Source organism: Apostichopus japonicus, chromosome 20, assembly GCF_037975245.1.
Source record: "Apostichopus japonicus isolate 1M-3 chromosome 20, ASM3797524v1, whole genome shotgun sequence".
NCBI classification, from domain to species: Eukaryota; Metazoa; Echinodermata; class Holothuroidea; order Aspidochirotida; family Stichopodidae; genus Apostichopus; species Apostichopus japonicus.
Window position 1 is genome coordinate 26,449,620 of NC_092580.1, and position 20,508 is coordinate 26,470,127.

Genomic DNA, 20,508 nt, shown 5'->3' on the forward strand with positions numbered 1-20,508 from the left:
GTGCAAAGGCCCGTCGCCATGGTGACAACTGTATACAGGCACGCTCTTTTGACCCCCGGAGCTGGCGGTACGTAGGCATGTGTTGTTGCCACAGTACATGCATAGCACAAAAGACAACGCGTAATCCAACACTTGGGTGACTTTCCGTAAGAGTCTTATAGGGTCTTTAGGGGGAATTAATGTTTCCAGTAAAACTCACAGAAGGTGACTATCTCGCCTGGAGAAGTAGACTCGTTTTGAAACAACTGGAGAATAGTATCACTGTTTGGATATAATACTTGGATTAACCCACACGTTATTGAAGTCGTAAATTTAGGTAAGTCAAGTAAGAAATTTACTTTACCAAAGAAGTTGTAAAAAATATTAGGAAAGACAAGAGCTTGGTACCAGTAACCATCTTAATGGCCTTTGTATGCCAGCCTGGAAAATCATGCCTGTATATGAGGTATCTTCATAACCTCTGTCATGTAATTCCGTTACGTTACATAATTATATGCCATGTTTGTCGTCTCATTGAATAATATCAAGATTGGATGTACAGGCCGTATAAATGGATAGAACATTGTGCGGGTAAACCAAATTTTAACCGGTCGGCTTGCCCCATCTCTAAGGTATGTGAAGTGTTGCTCTAGATATATAATTAGAAAACGGCGAAATAAAAAACTCGGTGGTAAAAAACCCCACCAAACTCCGCAAATCAAATGAGTTTAAATTTTCTTAAAATGATGATATTGGCGTGTCTTGTAAGGCTTCGTTACAAGAAAGACTTAAAATTTTTCCATTGTTTCCGAATTTTAGCAATGGAAAGATGAAATAAGGAGTGTTAGCTCAGTGGTTAACGCCGGTGCCTTCCAATCACAAGGTCCCCAGTTCGAATCACACCAAGATTAATGTATGCCGTCCAGTTACAGAGTTGTTGAAAATTCATAATCATGGACGTTAAATATGAATCTAACAGACTGACTTCGGTCAGCTTGCGGCTTTGATAAGCCAATGAGGCTTTTTCGCGAGTTCCTGTGGGCTACTAATTAATATAGATTGGAAATATGACTGGCCGCGTAATAAATGATATTTCAATATTTAGTGTAATGTTCTGTGCTAACCTTATACACCCCCTTTCACCTACCCCATCACCAAAAATCCTCAGTAGTCGATGAAAAGACAAACCAGTTGCTTGTAAAGAGTATGGCAGTTCAGAATCCTTCTACGTTTGTTTCTGTAAATAATTCCTAAAGTACACACCACAACGAATTACATGGAATTGTTTGCATATCCGATTTTAATCTTGAGAGAATGTAACCTAACCTTTAGGGCTATATATTTCCGTCCTCAGAAAATAAGCATCAGGATAACTAATTAGGAACATGGTTTTGTCGTAATAGATTCACTTGCTTTGTTCGGACTGTCGAAACTCTTGTGGCGATTTATTTAAGGCTCCGTTTCCAAATAATAACACATTCCTATAGCCATTATCGTATAATGATACTTCAGAGACTGTTTACCCACACAAATTGTTGTTCACATAAACATCTAGTGTTGTGTGTTGTTGTGTGTTATAAAGGAGCATCGGGAAAGTCAGATGGGGTATATGCAATGAGAATTATCTGTTTTTTCATTAATGAAAGTGACTAAACCAAACAAGAACGGCCAGCCTCAATGGATTAATTTCAGATCTTTGAAGGTCATCGTGGCATAAAGAGTGCTGAAAAAAAAAACATTAAAGGATTTTGATCAGTCTGAGTACATTAGTTCGAATAGCAAAAAGGGTTTGAAGACAATCGCCAAGACCTATCATTTTAGCACATAAGCATGCATAAGTATAGATTGGTTTATGCTCTCCAGACGATTATGGAAACAAAATGAATCGGTGAGGTCAGAATCATGTTTTAACTGGTGAGAGGGGATTGGTTGAGGTCATCTTTGTTGATTTCTTTCCGGAGGCAACATGACTGTATATGTGTGTGTATTAATGTGTATGTGTGCCTATGTATGTGACGTCTTGGCTTGTAAACACCATAGCTCAAATACTACATGACAGGTGAACTTCATATTTGGTATGTGGATGCACCTTAATGAGTGTAAGACCTCCGTCGTTTTCTGAAGAGGTCACAGGTCACCAGAGGTCGATACAGGACGAAGTCGGAAAACGTTGTAAACACGTTTACTCAAAATGCTTGGATTTACTTCATACTTAATAATGAGTTACTAATACTATGTGGTTTGCATCTAATTGAGGAGTACAAGAACCCTAGGCCACTGGTCATTTGAGGTGAACAGAGGTCAACGTCGTGTAACACGATAACTCAAAAAGAAACTTTGGATAAATTTCATACATGGGTATGTAACTCCACCTATTTAAGTAAAAGAACGGTCTACAGGGGCGTCTCCAGGATTTTCTGATCCGGGGGGCGCCAATTACTATCTAAACGGAGCGCCACCATCGGTTGGCGCGCAGCGTACAAGAAAATTTTCTGGTTTTGATACTCCGTAGATCACCGGAAATGGCACTTCTCAGGCTTAAAAATGACCAACCAGATGTACACTTTTGCCTGAGAACCAAGTATTTCCCAATAGTTTTTTATATCCATAACCTTTTTGAAGATTGTCAGCAGTCACAAATCATGTTCGACCTCATCGCATGTCCTGTGGATCATTGCTTGTGTAGGTGATACTACGTCGCGGCCCACAATAGGGGCCTACCTGTCAGCTCCACTTTTCAAGGTTTTCCCCATCTACATAAGACAGACATTTCGTAGTTTACATTAGCATCCCGCAGTATACTGTGCAACTTTCACGGATCGTAAGGTACACGAGGGCATACGATGTAATAACCGATGCTGGCTTATATGATATTGACATTAACATGTTGAACAATTTTTGGTTATTTTTTCGGGCAAGTCGTTACAGCCCCAAATCAAATTGGGCTCCTACGCCCATGCCTTCACACATAGACAGTTTTGAGGCTGTTCATCTTTGAACACCATTTTCATGCTCATTGATATAAGGTGATATCTGCTGTTTGCTTTACAAATTCGAGCAGGCGCGTAGCGAGGAGTTTGCCAAGTGAGGGGCGAAGCCTGTTGGCAAACTATTTAAGCGTGTTGGCGCGAAGCGTACAAGAAAATTTTTGGCCGAAAATGCCTGCCAGATCGCTGGAAATGGCACTACCCAGGACCACTTGTTGGCGCGAAGCGTACAAGCAAATTTTGGCCGAAAATACCTCCCAGATCGCTGGGAATGACACTTCCCCGGCCTTGTAAGTTGCATCTAAGCATTTTTTATTTTGAAATTACTAACGATATCATAAAAAAATATGGTAAAGGGGGGGTGTGGGGGCAGTCGCCCCCTTCCCGAAATGCGGCATGTTCCCCGACGACACGGTCGAGTTCGAGACCAGCCACAGTTGGTTTCATAGCAGGTTTCATATACACACACACGCGTTATGATAGACCATATTACATATACATTATTGAGAGAGGACAAAATGGAAACGTCAAAAATGGGGTTGACGATGTTAGGGGTAGGGTGAGGCGCACGCCCCTTCCGAAATCCTTGATCAGTCACTGGCTACCCTGTGTATATAATAGGGATCAGCGCTGTTATGATGTCACTGTTTCTCCTTCTCTTCCAGGTGTCTTGGCGTTTTTTCTTTTACTCCTTCCTTTTCTCCTTTTTCTCTCTTTCTTCTTTTTCTTTTCCCTTCCTTTCTCTCCTCTTCCTCTTTTTTTCCCCTCTTTTTTCCCTTTTTTCTCTCCTCTTTTTTTTCTCTCCTCTTTTTCTTACCCGGGGGGCGCGCGCCCCCAACGCCCCCCCTGGATACGCGCCTGGTTACTACTCTATGCAAACTGCAGGGTTAACATTAAAATGTTATACTGTACGATGAGCATCAGAATGGCAAGGCACCCCCCTAGGCCTGTCGGCTTTCTGGTTTTGAAAATAAATTCGTAGCAATCGTACTAGTCTAGAGACTATGGAACGCGGAAAGGGTCAACATGAGGCGCCGTCCACTCAGAAATGGTCGTTCGCTCAGAAACCGTCCACTTAGAGATCGCCGCTCAATTACAGCAGCCGCCCATTTTGAAATCGCCGTTTAACGTGAGGCGCCGTCCACTTAGAGATGGCCGTTGATACACAGACCGTCTACTCAGAGATTGCCGCTCAAACACACCCAACTTTTCGCGAACCGTCCATTCAGAAATGGCCGTTGACTTAGAAACCGTCGCTACTGAGAAATGGTCGTGATTCAGAAATCGTCCATTCAGAGATCGTTCACTATGAGATCGTCGTGTCAGAGATCGTCCATTTGAGTGACAGCCAAACTTGCATATTTATATCGTGGGCGGGGCGTGAACTTTTCAATCACAGAGTCGAGGTGCGTCGACCGTTCGCACTCGTACTCGTTCATTGAATTTTCAATCACAAATTAAAATAGACCAAAACGATGATATACAACTCGAGGAATTTGTGAAAATCGGTTTCAACAACAGAAGAACGGCAGATTTGCTTGATTGCAGTGAATCAACTGTTATGAAAGGAGGCGTGCTTCTTTAGGCCTCTGGAAAAAAGATGGATCTCTCGCAATACAAACCTAACGTTAGTATGATGAGTATGATGAGAACGGTGCTGGTATTCCTCAGCTTGCGGCCAATCCCTAATACTAGACTTGACCCTCATACTCGTTTGTTTTGATCCATTTCATTCAGTATCAGTTCGTACTCAATCTTCGGAGTTTGTGCATGTTGAGACGACGTACAACTAAGCCCATTAGTATTTTTAATTAATAATTCGTGATTAACAGTTGTAATTTTCCCAAAAATTATTGATTTGTTAGTACGAATTATAATTTTGCTGTAATGAAATACTTGTATGTTTTAATGAAATATTACTTGTTAAAAATGAGTTATTACTTCATAATGATGAATTATTAATTTGTAACAATTAATGTCGTATTAATAAGTACCACACATGAAGAATTTTTAACATGCAATTGTACAAATTTATATTTCAAAATTTTATTTTTAATACAATTTATTTGTTTTAATGATATACTATTACATTTGTCACGAAACGTTACTTGGCGACACTGAATTTACTAATTCATAATAAGGGATCATTAAGTGTTTACAATGTTTTGTAACTTTGTAACAGCTAGTGGAATTACTATTGTGTAATGCCTATAGTATTTCATAGTTACAATTTATTAATTCATTATTGTAAATTAAAAATTAAATGTTAACATTTGTAGTTACCAGGTTTAACAGTTATGATCATCTATGGTCATCATGATATAACACATCACATTTTTCCATTGCCAAGAATATGTTAATTTTGATGCTCAGTTACTGAAGGCATACATGTTAAGCAGGTGCGTATCCAGGGGGGGGCGTTGGGGGCGCGCGCCCCCCGGGTAGGAAAAAGAGGAGAGAAAAAAAGAGAAGAAAAAAGGAAAAAAGAGGGGAAAAAGAGGAGGAGGAGAGGAAGGAAGGGAAAAGAAAAAGAAGAAAGAGAGAAGAAGGAGAAAAGGAGGGAGTAAAAGAAAAACGCGAAGACACCGGGAAGAGAAAGAAGAACAGTGACATCATTACAGCGCTGAAGGGTAGCCAGTGACGGATCAAGGGTTTCGTAAAAGTGTGCCTCACCCTACCCCTTACACCGACAACTCCATTTTTTTGACGTTTCCATTTTCCTCTCTCACTAATGATCTATATATATACTATATATGGTCTAGCATAACGCGTGTGTAGAATTGTGCTATGAAACCAACTGTGGCTGGTCTCGAACTCGACCGTTTCGTCGGGAACATGACGCATTTTGGGATGGGGGCGACCGCCCCCCATTCAGCATTTTTTAAATGATATCGCTAAGTAATTTCAAAATAGAAAGTGCTTAGATGCAACTTACAAAGCCTGGGAAGTGTCATTTCCAGCGATCTGGGAGACATTTTCGGCCAAAATTTGATTGTACGCTTCGCGCTAACAAATGGTCCTGGTAGTGCCATTTCCAGCGATCTGGGAGGCATTTTCGGCCAAAATTTTCTTGTACGCTTCGCGCCAACCTAGGGTGGCGCTACGCTTAGATAATTTGCCTACAGGCTTCGCCCCTCCCTTGGCAAATTCCTCGCTACGCGCCTGTTCGAATTTGTAACGCAAACAGCAGGTATCACATCATATCAGTGAGCATGAAAATGGCGTTCCAGGATGAAAATCCTCAAAACTGTCCGACTTGCCTGAAAAAATAACCGAAAATTTTCGTTTTTTTTCGCGTTCAACGTGTCAATGTCAATATCATATAAGCAAGCATCGGTTATTACATCGCATGCCATCATGTACCGTACGGTCCGTTGAAATTGTGCAGTATACCGCGGGATGCTAATGTAAACAACGACATGTCTCATGTAGATGTATAAAAAGCATGGAGGTCCAATAATGTCAAAAGTTTCTTTTACATTAGTAATGGCGAATTAGGGGCTGCACCCCTGCCGCGCAGTGGCGGAGCGTCCATACGGTCAGGGGCGGATGCGCCCCCTGACGGACTCAAATGGACTGCTGGCGCCTTTTTCAGCTCTTTACCAGTTTTTACTTATTCTAGATTATTGACTATTTTATTGCGCTCTCATCTACTTATTGACATTTGTCACATTTTGTTGGTGTAATTTGGCGATGACACCCTATTCTTCGTTTATCTGCAAATTAGCCAGGCCCTGAAAGGGTCATTTCCGGCGATCTAGGGAGTATCTTTACTCAAAATTTGTCTGTGCGCTACGCGCCAACCAGTGGTGGCGCTCCGCTTAGATAGTGTCGAAAGCGCCCCTACAGACCATTCTCGCCCCTCCTGACCAATACCCCCTAGCTCCGCCACTGCCGCCGCGCCTCCTACGCCTATGTGTGTAGTGTTCGGTTTCGGAAATATCGCTATTTTTTCATTTCCTTCAACCAAGTTTTATAATAGCCGTTATAAGAGGTTTAATATTTGTACACCAATAAATTAACTGTGTCTGAATTTTCGAAAATTTCTGACCAACATTCTGCATCACACTTCCCTCTACTCGTGCAATTTTGACCGGTCTGTTAGGGGTTGAAGGTAGTTTTTCTATATTGGTTGTCCATAGATGAAATTTTGTACAACATTATGGGTATGTTTCGAAGTGAGTTTATTCACGAGAAATGTGAATTTTCAAATTCTGAACAAATTTGGGGCTTAAAACCTTGAAAAGTGGGGCTGACGGGTATTGTGGGCCGCGACGTAGAATCACCTACCAACGCAAAGACCCACAGGACATGCGATCAGGTCGAACATGACGTGTGCCGGGTTGACAATCTTCAAAAAGGTTATGGATGAAAAAAAAAAACTATTAGGAAATACTTGGTTCTCAGGCCAAAAGTGTACATCTGGTTGGTCATTTCAAGCCCGAGAAGTGCCGTTTCTGGTGATCTGGGGCTATCAAAACCAGAAATTTTCTTGTACGCTGCGCGCCAACCGATGGTGGCGCTCCGCTTAGATAGTAATTCGCGCCCCCCCGGGTTAGAAAATCCTGGATACGCGCCTGTTAAGTCATCACTTTCGTTTATTTTGACAAATGCTGAGCACATGGAAGGTCATATCTCGATCAAATTGATTAGACCAATGCAAAAAAACTGGGCCTGGCGACGGATGTTACTACCTTCCAAATCATATATTCCTGTTTGTCTATGAGTTGCCTGTTCCCTTTCGAAGTTACGGGAAACTTCTTCGGCATTTTCGACCCCCAACGTGTGGATTATTTCTTCCATCTTATTTCTTTTGGATTCTGGAAACTTTCATTGCATGTGGTCTTCGGTGTACCGAGACGAAATTACTCTCCTGAAAAAGGGAGGGGCGCCGCAGGTACGACTTCGGAATGAGGCGGGAACAACAGCGTTCTACTGTAACAGCTCGGTGTACGTTACTGGGCGGGAGCACAGCCGGTAAACAGTCCGCGCCCACTTAATGCATTCGTATATAGCCATTGTAAAGGGAGGACGAATTCTAAGTAGGCGCGGCTCAGCATCGACCGGCGATTTGTAAGTGGACGATTTCTGAGTCAACGGCCATTTCTGAATGAACGGTTTCTGTACTTCAACGGCGATTTCAAAATGGGCGGCTGTTGCATTTGAGCAACGATCTCTGAGTGGATGGTCTCTGAGTGAACGACCATCTCTGAGTGGACCGCACCTCACGTTAAACGGCAATTTATAAGTGTGCGGCTGCTTGCATTTGAGCGGCGATCTCTAAGTGAACGGTTTCTGGGTGAACGACCATTTCTAAGTGGACGGCGCCTCATGTTGACCCTTTCCGCGTTCCATAAGAGACAAATCAAACACTGAACTGTCCCAATATCCATTGCTTAGTCTCCTATAGTATCAGTTCCGTATACTATATAAATTATAATATGCAATGACGTCAGTATTTGTTAACATTGTTTGATTTTGAGTTGGAAATTCCGACAACTTAAAATATCATGCTGGTGACCATGGAACGATGTAGGTCTCCTTCTCCAATTGAAGTAGAAAGGAATGCAAATTAATTAATATATATTTGGTAGCCTACCTCTTCATCTTGTGAGTGTTGTAACATGGAGGTATCATACGTGCATGCATATATGCATATTTATGTCGGCAAATGTAATGCTTTTCAAAATCACTTTACTACTTATGTATTGTGTCGTTTTATAATAGACAGAGTCCTTTGTCGTGTAAATCACATGGCACGCCTGGGCAATATCCATGGGCTCCCAGCTCAGATAATATTTATTTTCCTAGATTTATAGCTTTTCCATTTTTGTTTGGTCACATATGGGTTCCCAAGTAGAACATTGTGCATGCACCATCCTATCCTTACTACACCCGTAGGACGCCTATGCATATTCTATAACTTCATTGTTTGTGGCTCAAAACTTGCATCCTGTCAAGTCTTTCCATCAATTTTGTGGAAAGTAATATTTACCACAAACTGTAAGCAAAAGGACATTAGTTCTTTTTTGCAACGTTAAGAGTAGAAACAAAACAGTTTCATATCTTAGCTTCATCCGCCCGCCTCAGCCCGTATATGTAACATTGTGCACTTGTGTTGAGGGGCGATGAGAGAAGGAGGGGAAAGCATTGCCCGTCCATTTCTCAATTGTATAGGTTGTTACTTCCTTCCATGTTCCAGAATGAGAACAGCTATTAGCAGTTCTTTACTGTATAGAATCAGGAGTGTATGGAAGGAGTGGGAAGGGGAGGGGGGGGGGGTCAGGGAACATCCCTATAGATCCTGATAGATCTACCGCCATAACATTGATTAACAATTGTCCCCAAGTGGAGTGAAGGCTCTAAGTTATCAAGTTTAGGTCCTAAGGTATTTTATCGAATCTTCTCGGACTTGATGGAGAAGGGGTTTGAACGGGGAATGGGTTTGTGGTCCTTAGTAACACGGCATGGGCTATCTGATAAAACACTTACATTATGTTGAACCGTTACAATTTAAAACCGAGCAAACTAAAGAGTAAACGATTCTTCACTTCGACACCCTTTTTTTGCACCTCTCCTCGTCATCTCGCGATTAAAAGGCCAACTTGTGGCAAATGAAACGAAATACACCTTTGCAAACTATGTATGCCTTTATTCGCCGCTTATTCAAGTTTTATGGCGTAGTCTACGAGCACGAGTTGCCCTTGGTTTGAGTACGGGTTAGGTATATGATTTCAAGGCTTTTATCGACGAGTACAGGCTAGGCAAGAATAGTTGTACGAGAAACGGACTCATTACACAAGTCTCTTGTATTCCAATTGGAGCCAGGCAAAGTCAAATCATGATGAGTAAATGCGATGTTCATTAGTGACTTTACGGTGCTCTAAACTAAACTCCTTCAGGATTGTTTTCGTGATAACAGCTAAGCCAAATAATTTCGTTGCTAGGATTTTGCTCAACGGTTGCTAAAGTTACAATAAAACAAGTTAAATTTAGGGACTTACGTAACCTAATAATATGATCGATACGATTAACACGTTTGTACTACCATGGCAGTGAGTAATTTTGCGAAATCACTAAGTACAGAAAAAAGTTCAAAGACACTGTTTGGTTAGAGCTGCATGGGAAAAGGTTACATAATTAATGTTTAACTAAACTCTGCCACCAAAATTATCACTGTATGATTAGTACATAGTAGTTAGCAGTTGTTTGCACACGCATATCCTGGTATATAGAGGCACGCAGGGTATTACTACTACACATTTTAAATTGCCATCTTATAATGAAATGGTAATTAATTTGATGACATACGAAACTGTTTCCATGGGAACTCGATCATTTGCCAAACATGGTGATATTTGATAACCACATATCTTGGGATAGAGCGTTGTAGGCTTTGAATCTAGTTGTAAATTTCAGGATAGGAATGTATTTTCTTGTCGGCCTGTCGCTTTCGGCATGGGCCCGGCGGGGTGGGTGTACTGAAACGAAGACGGTGGGGGAGGGGACACTCAGTCTGCCTGCTGTATATAAGGTAAACACAAGAGTTCGTGGGACGAGAGCACGCGCTGATACGTTTCTACCCCTATATAGAGGTCGATGAACTCACCGTGAACACTGTTCAATAAGTATTGATTTCATACTTGGGCAACACATCAAACTATTTTTGTGTTTTTTCTTTGTACTGAAGCAATTACGACCCCTTTCGCTATTATTAGCACTGTTTCATATTGATGAAGCACGTGAACATACCTTACAAACATAAGCGAAATCGATTCGTGCCAGTTGCATAATTATCCACGGTTATATTGTAGAACTTTAGAAACGAAACATATGAAAATATATTAATTGAAAGTGCGGCAAGCGGTATGACAGATATACATATTAAATTAATATCGATCAACACACCAGAAAAATTCCACTTCACGACCGGTTTCGTTCTTTTGGGACTCATCAGTCGAAGGTAGGAATCGAACCACGGACCTTCGTGTCACAGAACTATAGAAGTCCGCACCACTAAAGCACAGTGATTCTTCTGATGTGAACGCTTTCTCAGATTCGTATTTATATATAAAGCATATGTATTAACACATCAGATTTCTTCATAATTTTTAATGTCAGGAACGAAGACATGTCTAAAAACTGAACAAAACCTGATCAAAATGAAACACTTGGATTGATTTCTGAAGAAGCCTACGCCGTTTATGAAACGATTGCTATGGTTTAAGTTCACGAATTTATGAGCACTTGGAGTAATAGAACCCACTTCATACTCAAAGAAAGCTTCACGGAAAAGATGTTATGAAGAAAACGTTCATTGTCAGTGATACAAATTGTTATGGTTGGTTTGATACCCATGACCCCAGTCAGCGTTAAGTTTCCTTCAACGAAGTTCATTTGGCAACATGATACGATATTGAAGGATAATAGTAATACCCCGCTGTGTACCAACCGTCGTCATGGCAACATGGTTTTCTTTGAATGCTTGTGGGTGCATACACCTGTATTTAATTTCCCACATGTTTTGTCTTTACAGAGTTTGCTAGACATGGAGAACGATGCCCCAACTGCCGCGGGACCTACACCAGACTCGGAAGAGAATAACAACGCAAACGAGAAAGAATCACCTGGTCCTTCAACTGTGGAAAGTACTTCGAAAGAAGCTACCGGTGAGGAAAACGAGGGTCGAAGTGAAACTCAGCCTGCTACACCCAAATCGGATGAGGGTGACGTCACAACCGAAAATGCTGGAGACGTAACAGTTGGAAGTAAACTACCCGAAGACGAAGAAGACAATGTGATGGAAAAACCGAAAGTTGAAACGGAAACTACCGGGAATAATACTGAGAAAAATGGAGAAGATTATGAGGACAATGTACCTGGTGAAGGGAGACAAGAAGGGGAGCGCAAGGAGGATCCGGCCAAAGCGGAGGAACCAAAAGAAACCAATCAGACCACAGATGAGTCGAAGGAGGAAGATAGCCAACCCGACCCAGCTCCAGAAAACGAAGGAGAAACGGCTTCACCGGAGAATGTTGTTGATGGAACCGGAGAGATGACAGATGAAACATCGAGAGAGCAAGATCAACAGAAAGAGCACAAAGATCACGTGACAGAAGTAAAAGGTGGCGACGCTGGTGTGGTAGAAAGTGATGGCACAGGAGCAAAATCGGAAGAGGTGTCAAACAATGAAGGAAATACAGATAAAGAGCAAGAATCAGAAAATCCTGATAGTCACGACACATCGTCTTCTGTGTCGAAGATTGATGATGCCTCAAAGGTAGAAGATGGATCCAAACAAGATGACGGATATTCTGCCGATAATGAGGCCACAACTTTAGCGTCTGCTGATACAGGACTTGTTCTCGAGCAAGATGACTCTACTAAAGATGAACGAGTAGAGCCGCCGCAAGGTAAAGCAGATTCTTTTGGGGAGGTCAAAGTTGAAACGGAAGAGGAAGAAACACATTTGAGTCACGAGGACCTTCTCACAAAGTATCACGCAGCTGAAATTCAACTAGATGGATTGCAGGAAGAGAATACTACACTTAAGGAAAAAGTGGAAAGTTTGGAAAAGGAAATCCATCAACTCAGAGAAGGCACAGAGCACGAAAAGGTGAAACAGAGAGATGGATACAGGGTACAGGCAGATTTCCTCGCTCGAGAATTAAGTCAGACTCAGGATGCTGAGAAATTTCTGAAGGAAAAAGTGGCGGAACTTCTTGAAGAGAAAGAGGAAGGAGAGAAAAAAGTGAGGGACCTCCAACTGAGGTTGAAAAGATTCGCAAAGGACGACAAAGGAAAAGACGAACGTATAAGCAAACTGGAAACCGAGTTGAAGGAAATTACGGAAGTTATTCAAGAACTAGAATCTTACGTTGACGAGGAGACGAGGTTAAAAATTCAAGAGAAACGCACGAGCACTCGCCAGAGTACAGTCTCTGGTCAAGAGAATAGTCATACAAAGGTCACAGATATGAATAAAATGAACACTAATCGATCATATCGTGACCCGGAACCCGTACAAAGGTCGAGGACTTGTATTATAGTTTAGAAGGTGAGAGTGTAACGGGTTACAACTTGTAAACGTTACAGTGCTCATGGTTCGTACATTGGAACCACATTGCATTGCTCTAGCATGTGTGTCATTATCGCTTCTGCCGACGAGTGTACCGTTACACATACGTCAGTTGTTAGCTAACTCCGAAGATGAAAGAATTTATGCCTTTGGGCTATGCTGTTGGTGCACGTGAAGGATCATACTGTACCGAGTGGGTCTAATATCATTGATGAAGCCATGTCCTCTCACTGATCTTTGTGTATGATCAGCTACTCGCTATGTTCGTGCACCTGTTCGGAAGGCGTTTCATTCAACCTTCAAACGAACGATACATGATTCCATAGGTAGATGCTGAAGTAGAAAGTCTGAGTGAATGGCACAATTTCGTGTTTAAATTCCCTGCCAATCATGCAAAGATATTTGCTACTAAATAATCGTGAGAGATACGAAGTTACTGTGTTTCCTAACATTGACCGCAGTTGAAATCTCTGTGCAATTCTCAGAGTGGTATTATAGTCGTATTTATCTCTACGCTTTTATTCACCAACGCAAGAATGTTTAGTCTTGCAAACAAATTCAATCTTACAGTTGCCACAATCATGGTGCACACTTATATTTTTGCAAGGCAGTTTGATTGTGATTACAAACTCCGCAAATTTCAATATTTCAGTTAAGTTAAAAGGTAGATGTAAGAATGAAGCGTAAAACATTTCATTAATGATAAGTAACACTCGGATTCTGACATGAATAATTAATAATATTTGTACGCGGCAAATAACTAAACAACTTTCGATAACAAGGAGCAAATAGGCCTATATCTAATACTGTAAACATACGGCTCCCATATCCGTAAATACACAGTACTACATTGATGATTCTGTGTTGGTTCTCATATCATGTCTATATCAGACCTAACTGCATGCCAGGCTTCAGGATATTGGGAGAGAATTCTACGTGCTGAGAAGTTTTGCTTCGTGAACAGCATCGATGTAGTACAATTTCAGTCAATGAATTTGAACAGATTTTGTACTCTTATACAGAATAATCTCTTCAGTGTGTACCCGAAATTCTGAAGAATTTTGAACAATGGCGGTGAGGGCGAGAATCTTGCGATTGACAGTTACATGTACCAACTGCTGTTTAATTCATTCACGCGACAAGTTTAACTGTATTGTGATTACTGCAAATTTTATCATAAAGCTTTTCTTGCATTACACTAGTAGTACACAGTATCAAAGAAGAGAGTGAATAATGGTGCACCGACGTATTCGGGAACCCATCAAGCCGATGACTGTCAGTCACTATGGCAACGACTTTATCTCTCTGTTGAACTGCGATGTCACTATAAATAGTAAAAATGACTACATGCTGTGAAGGTATTTGTTACCCGGATATGATATTGAATCATTACATTCTTGATTAGTATATACTATACCTACTGGGTTCACGTCTGCTTCATTCAGGGAATCTGACTGTGATGAGAAAAATCTGAGACTAAATTTGATAGGACTTTGTTAGGATAGTTTTTCCTACACCGTTTGGAATCAATGAGTTGCATAATTACACGTAAATGGGTACGGTATGTAGCGGTAAGTTACAATCGAGTAACTTAAAACATGCTGCAACAAGTATTATCATACTCTGTTTATGAAGTTTTCGAAATGGTGGCGCTGTCAGGTTAATTGACACGCCAACGAATACAAACACAAACTACTACAAAAAAGAAAAGAGAAAAAAGGGGAGTATCATTTTAGTAGGCAAAATGCTTCTTAATTCTGGAACTATATTTACGACAAGTTAGCTATATTTTATGCAACTAGAAAAAACAGTATCAGGAACAACAGGGTGTGAATAGTTGGTAGGGAAAAGTATGAGAGAATATGTTTATTTGTTAGTAGTTGAAGCTGCATATGTGGTGCAATTTTGCAGAATCTGATGTTGCCACACCCGGCCGTTAATTAATGGGCATGTGTTCTGAAAAAAAAATGAACCTAGACCATTTAAATCACACCAGAAGTGAAGAAAAATAGGCAACTTTACGTAAACGTAACAAAGGCACAAATATGACAATCGTGGCATCATTAAAGGCTGCCTTTAAATGGCTCAACAAGTACCTTTTTGCTTTCTCTTATGAATAGGGTAATATACCGTGGCGTAGGAAGGTACTTTTGAGTGGGGGGGGGGGGCTGAAGACTGATGGCCGACCTGGGGGAGGGGTCTAAGGGGAGGGGGTGTCCCCCTCCCCTTTGGAATTTTTTGCATTTCCAGGTGGCCTCAGATGCGATTTGGTGCAATATAGCACACTTCAACACCCACACCATTTTGTAAACTTAATTTTGTATTTTCACCTAGCCTTAGATGCAATTTGGTGCTCCAAATGAGGTTTTTTTCTCATTTGGAAATGAAAAAGGGGTTTTCTGACTTGCGAAGCGGGGGGGGGGGGGCGGAATGATACTTCCGCCCCTCCACATTTTTCACTGGGGGGGGGGGCTGGCGCCCCCAGCCCCCCCGGTTCCTACGCCCTTGGTAATATATGATAAAATCATTGCCAAACTATTTCACCAAAGAACAAATATCTGCCATTAACAAAAAAAAAAATACATGAAATATAGTGTATCATTTGGGCTTTACAATGTATTCTTATCCATATAAATGCAACTGATATTTGTAAAAATTGTTTTGAGTTTATAGCGGGTAGATAACATTCATTTCGACTGTATGAAATTGTAAAAATTGTGAGCTGCATTCGATCCCCATATTGGGATGGTGATGAAGAGGAGGGTGGGGGGAGGGGTAAGAAGCAGTGAAAGGTATAAGGTCGCCATTTCCCATAATTAAAATCTGTGCATTTGTTTGTGTAAATTGTAAAATTGTAAATTGGAATCCATGTTTGAGGTTTCTACCAAACTAAGCAACAGGTAAATTGGATCTTTTTCTAGGAAGGAATTCTTACATTCACAAGGAGGAACAGACATTCAATCAAGCTTGGTGTTTTAAAAAAACCTTGAGATTTAAAGACTACTTTGTGCTGTCCAACAAACCTTTATTCTCAGCAACGCAAAATGTGTATCTGTCATATTTGTTTAGATTCTGAAGGCATTTTATATGTATAGACATAGATTTCCAACGTTACCCAACAATACAATAAAAGAACAATGCAGGATTAGATACCTTTCTCAAGTTTGAGAGATACTGATAATCAGAAGATGTGTATCGCTGCATAAAAGTTCATCAAGCTAACTTTTAATGATGATATGACCAAAGAATATTGTATGTTGAATATCACAAGCAATTTTTTATCTAGTTTTACCTTTCAGTATGATTCTTCTTATCGCACATTGTACAATAATGTAATAAACTGTTTTGTTTTATGATCTGTATAGTTTTAACTGATAGAGCATGTCATAGATATGGAAATCACAAACGATAATAATAACAACAAAAAGTCAATTATTTTTCTTTGGATTTTTTTTCAATCTTCTTTTCAAAGAACGATGTTAAGTAAAGCTTTTCTCTGGGTGTTATTTACCTTTAACGTTCTTCCAGCCCACTAATGCACACACACACAAGAAATACCGTCAAGCATATCTCACAATGCACACCTGTTTCCTACTTTATTTTATCTTGATATATAGCTAGGGTACTTTCTACCAGCCCACTCATGCACACACACAAACACACAATACCATCAAGCATCTCGTGATGCACACTTGTTTTCCTTCTTTATTATATATTCTATATTATATCTTGCTACTGTATATAGCTAGGGTACTTTCTTGTACCTCTCTGTCTTGGTACCCACTGAACATCTCCTTCTGCACCCTTTGCTGAATTGATTGCAAACACTATTAAACCATTTTCCACTTAGTTCCATTCAGACGAACTGAAGTGTCAAGTGACATGTCCTTCAGGACATATTTCAAGGCTATTATTCTCTTCCCTAATTAATTAGCAGAATATCAGACATATCTCGGTGTCAAGAAAATGTAAACCTACAGTTCTTGCTCTTCAAGTTTCCTTTTACAATTACTAAACCTTCTCACCATTTTAAAAACATCTTTCTTGATGCTAATGGCAAAAACCTAACCCCTTTTTCCTTTCATGTGTATTTGCAAGACATGGAACGTTACCTCTATAAACATGACAAGTGGCTTCATGCTCTTATGCTGATGCCGGAGAACGTGTCACTGCTCGAGGGAAAGTTTCATATCTAAGGAAAGACTGCTTCAGCATATGCATAAGGTAACCTGCTAAAGTTTGCTGTTCTTCCTTATTTTTCGAGACAGACAAACCCTAGCAACCACTGAGATAGAGATAACAAGCCAGTAAAACTAGCCATACATGATGTCCAAACCTCTAGACCAGGAACATTACCATTAAAAACAAGACTGACATTGTCCTCGGTACTTCTAGAAAGCTAGCCCTGAGAATATTTGCAGATTCAGTATGCATGAATGACCACTATTTATAAATATTCTGCCTTCGATAGGAGACTTTGCGATTAATGCAATAAAACAAAAAGAAAGCCAATGCTTCTTTCTAGTGTCCCACAGCCACTGAGAGTTGTTATAATCTGTTGAATGTTCCGATCTTTGTGATAGTTTGGCTCAAACGTCCAGCCTCATTCAACATCTTTTGCACTTGAATTTTATCTTTGCACATTTGGTCTCCACAGTTGTTGCAAACGTCTTTGCTCATTTCTTCAGAATGCAGCTTTCCCTGCTGGCTGTCCAGATGTTGTGGATTCATTCTATACTCATTTCTTCTGGATGCAGCTTTCCCTGATGGCTGTCATTCTTCGAGTGGGGTAAACATTCCACCCTGGTTGTGGATTCATTCTGTACTCATTTATTCAGGATGCAGCTTTCCCCGATGGCTGTCATTCTTTGAGTGGGGTAAACATTACACCCTGGTTGTGGATTCATTCTGTACTCATTTCTTCAGGATAAAGGTTTCCCTGATGGCTGTCATTCTTCGAGTGGGGTAAACATTCCATCCTGGTTGTGGATTCATGCTATACTCATTTCTTCAGGATGCAGCTTTCCCTGATGGCTGTCATTCTTCGAGTGGGGTAAACATTCCATCCTGGTTGTGGATTCATTCTAAACTCATTTCTTCAGGATGCAGCTTTCCCCGATGGCTGTCCAGATGTTGTGGATTCATTCTATACTCATTTCTTCTGGATGCAGCTTTCCCTGATGGCTGTCATTCTTCGAGTGGGGTAAACATTCATCCTGGTTGTGGATTCATTCTATACTCATTTCTTCAGGATGCAGCTTTCCCTGATGGCTGTCATTCTTCGAGTGGGGTAAACATTCCATCCTGGTTGTGGATTCATTCTATACTCATTTCTTCAGGATGCAGCTTTCCCTGATGGCTGTCATTCTTCGAGGGGTAATCATTCCATCCTGGTTGTGGATTCATTCTGTACTGAGGTACTTCCTCTTCTTGGCAGTGTTCATGTACGGTCGAGCAACCCATTCAGTATCCGCGGCAGCAGCTTGGTCTATGGTGCCAAGACGAATCTCATACACTGGATAAATTAAATATAAAAATAGAAGCGTTAATTTCTATAACAGGGACTCGGACAAAATATGAACATGAGGATTTAAAATATCCAAATTTAAAAGTCATATTAACTTTTGTAAGTACATCACACCATTCTTGCTTCTTTCTTGACTTGTGCAATAAGTACCTTGTTGAGTTAGAATGACCAATAACCTATTTCCTCTGTCAAACCAACTTGCTGACAAAAGCATCAAATTTCTCTCAATTGTTATAATCATAGCAAAGCACTCGTGTTGTAAGGGTACTGGTTCATAAAGGTTTTCACATTAAGAAAATTTTCCAATGTGCTGCGATGTTCTCAAGGTAACAACTAGCAAGATGAATTTTCTGTGAATATTTATATGGTGGAAGACAGCAATCGATAAACTCAGTCACTTTAACCTTGATTATGTTTCTACGAGGAAGACAAAGATCATCAAAAGTTTAAAGCCCATGGCACAATCCAGGACTGATCACGACCCAACACAATTTGACCATCGTTATGAGGAAAATCTTGCATAGTTGGGCAGTGTGTGAGTGTATGTGTGCTAATAAATACATCTGACCAAGAGTTTGCCAATTCAAAATCACATCAGCTTCAGTCAGGGAAATGTGAACATGTAGCATTTTCCCGAATGGCAATCACCAGTGTGTTGCAGTATTCACAAATGTAACCAATCATGAGGGAATAATTTTGCATGTGACCTAAACCAGCTGCGGTCATGAACAGAAAACAATCGTTGTGTGCCCATCAGTCACCCAGTGTGGGTGGGTCAGTTGTAAGAGCATGGGTCTTCATGACTATCGAACACCAGGTCAAAGTTGTCCGGTTGAGTTGGGTCGAGTTCAGTCAGGAACTTGTACGGGGCTGGCTTGACTCCCTCGAGGAAGATATCCAATGGAAACCAAGCATTACGAAAGATCAGTATGTCACAAGAATCAAAAACTATAAAAGCATGCTTTATATAGACAAAAGGATGCAAATCAAGAACTGGGAATTGGGGAATGATGATCACTTACATTTCATTTCAAACCTTGGACCGACCTCCGTCAATTCGATGTTCTTTTGATCGGTCTTCTTGTAAGTGTGATGTCTGAGGGGAACAGATGGCAAAATGACAAACACTTGCTAAAATGTTATAGTATACAGGCACACATGCAGCAGAATTACTGCTTGTCGTAGTAGAGAGTGGCTTGAGTTAGGAAACTATACCCCATGGTTAGGTCCTTTTGACCACTACATCATGCATTATTAGTAAATGTCAAACCTGTCGTTATTCCATAGATCCCTGGTACTCAAAGTGGGGATAGCCAAAAAGGTTTGCCAAAACGTTTCATAGAAAAGCGTGAACTAGGGTTGGGCGATATTTGCTTTTCAACGTCACGATAAATAGTTCAAATATTATCGCGATATTTCGATAATTTTTCCTCGAACAGAATTAGCGTAAATGTCAAGCTTTGAGTGGACGGAGAAAGAGAGATATATGGAGGGGACATTCAAAAGGAGTATCTGAGTTTGTTATGAACTGTTCCCTTGAAAAGAAAAAAATAAATAACCACGGAAAATTTTAGTATTTTTGCGTGTCTGGCGATAACAAATTGGAAGTTGAGGATTCAAAATACTGACAACTTTTTAAATTTAAATTGTCACGAAACTGATGAAAATTTTAAAATGACAAGTTAGAGTAGCTATATTATGTGATAAAATGAAAAGAATTTAATCTGTCTTAAAATCTTTAAAAAGTTTAACTTACAAAACTTTCGATATTTTGAAACAAACTACGTTCGGTAAAGACCCGTTTCTAGACTGCCTAACAATGAACAGCGTGCATTATACGTACATCAGCTTACAACTGCAGTGTTTACCCCTACTTAAACATCAAGGTAGGCTACATGTGCTGCGAATTTTCCCAGGTACCTTGCCAAACAACCCCC

The 20,508-nt window shown here is 40.6% G+C and overlaps 2 protein-coding genes across 3 annotated transcripts in view; one reads left to right on the forward strand and one right to left on the reverse strand.

Moving 5' to 3' along the window:
• Nucleotides 1–18,380, forward strand: LOC139960959 (uncharacterized). Its single transcript, XM_071959686.1, has 2 exons — nt 1–316; nt 11,503–18,380. Exon 2 carries the CDS (start codon nt 11,515–11,517, stop codon nt 13,018–13,020), a length of 1,506 nt encoding a protein of 501 aa, XP_071815787.1. The 5' UTR covers nt 1–316; nt 11,503–11,514; the 3' UTR covers nt 13,021–18,380.
• Nucleotides 16,480–20,508, reverse strand: part of LOC139960960 (U3 small nucleolar ribonucleoprotein protein IMP4-like) — a 13,757-nt gene continuing 9,728 nt past the window's right edge. Inside the window, exons 8-10 of one of the 2 annotated variants that reach the window (XM_071959689.1) lie at nt 19,594–19,667; nt 18,426–18,559; nt 16,480–18,339 (exon numbers count right to left, since the gene is read on the reverse strand). In XM_071959689.1, the coding sequence (XP_071815790.1) occupies nt 18,447–18,559; nt 19,594–19,667 (187 nt within the window). In that variant the 3' untranslated portion in view covers nt 16,480–18,339; nt 18,426–18,446. Of the gene's footprint in view, nt 18,560–19,593; nt 19,668–20,508 lie in introns of both variants that reach the window. The other variant, XM_071959688.1, reaches the window with a different exon arrangement.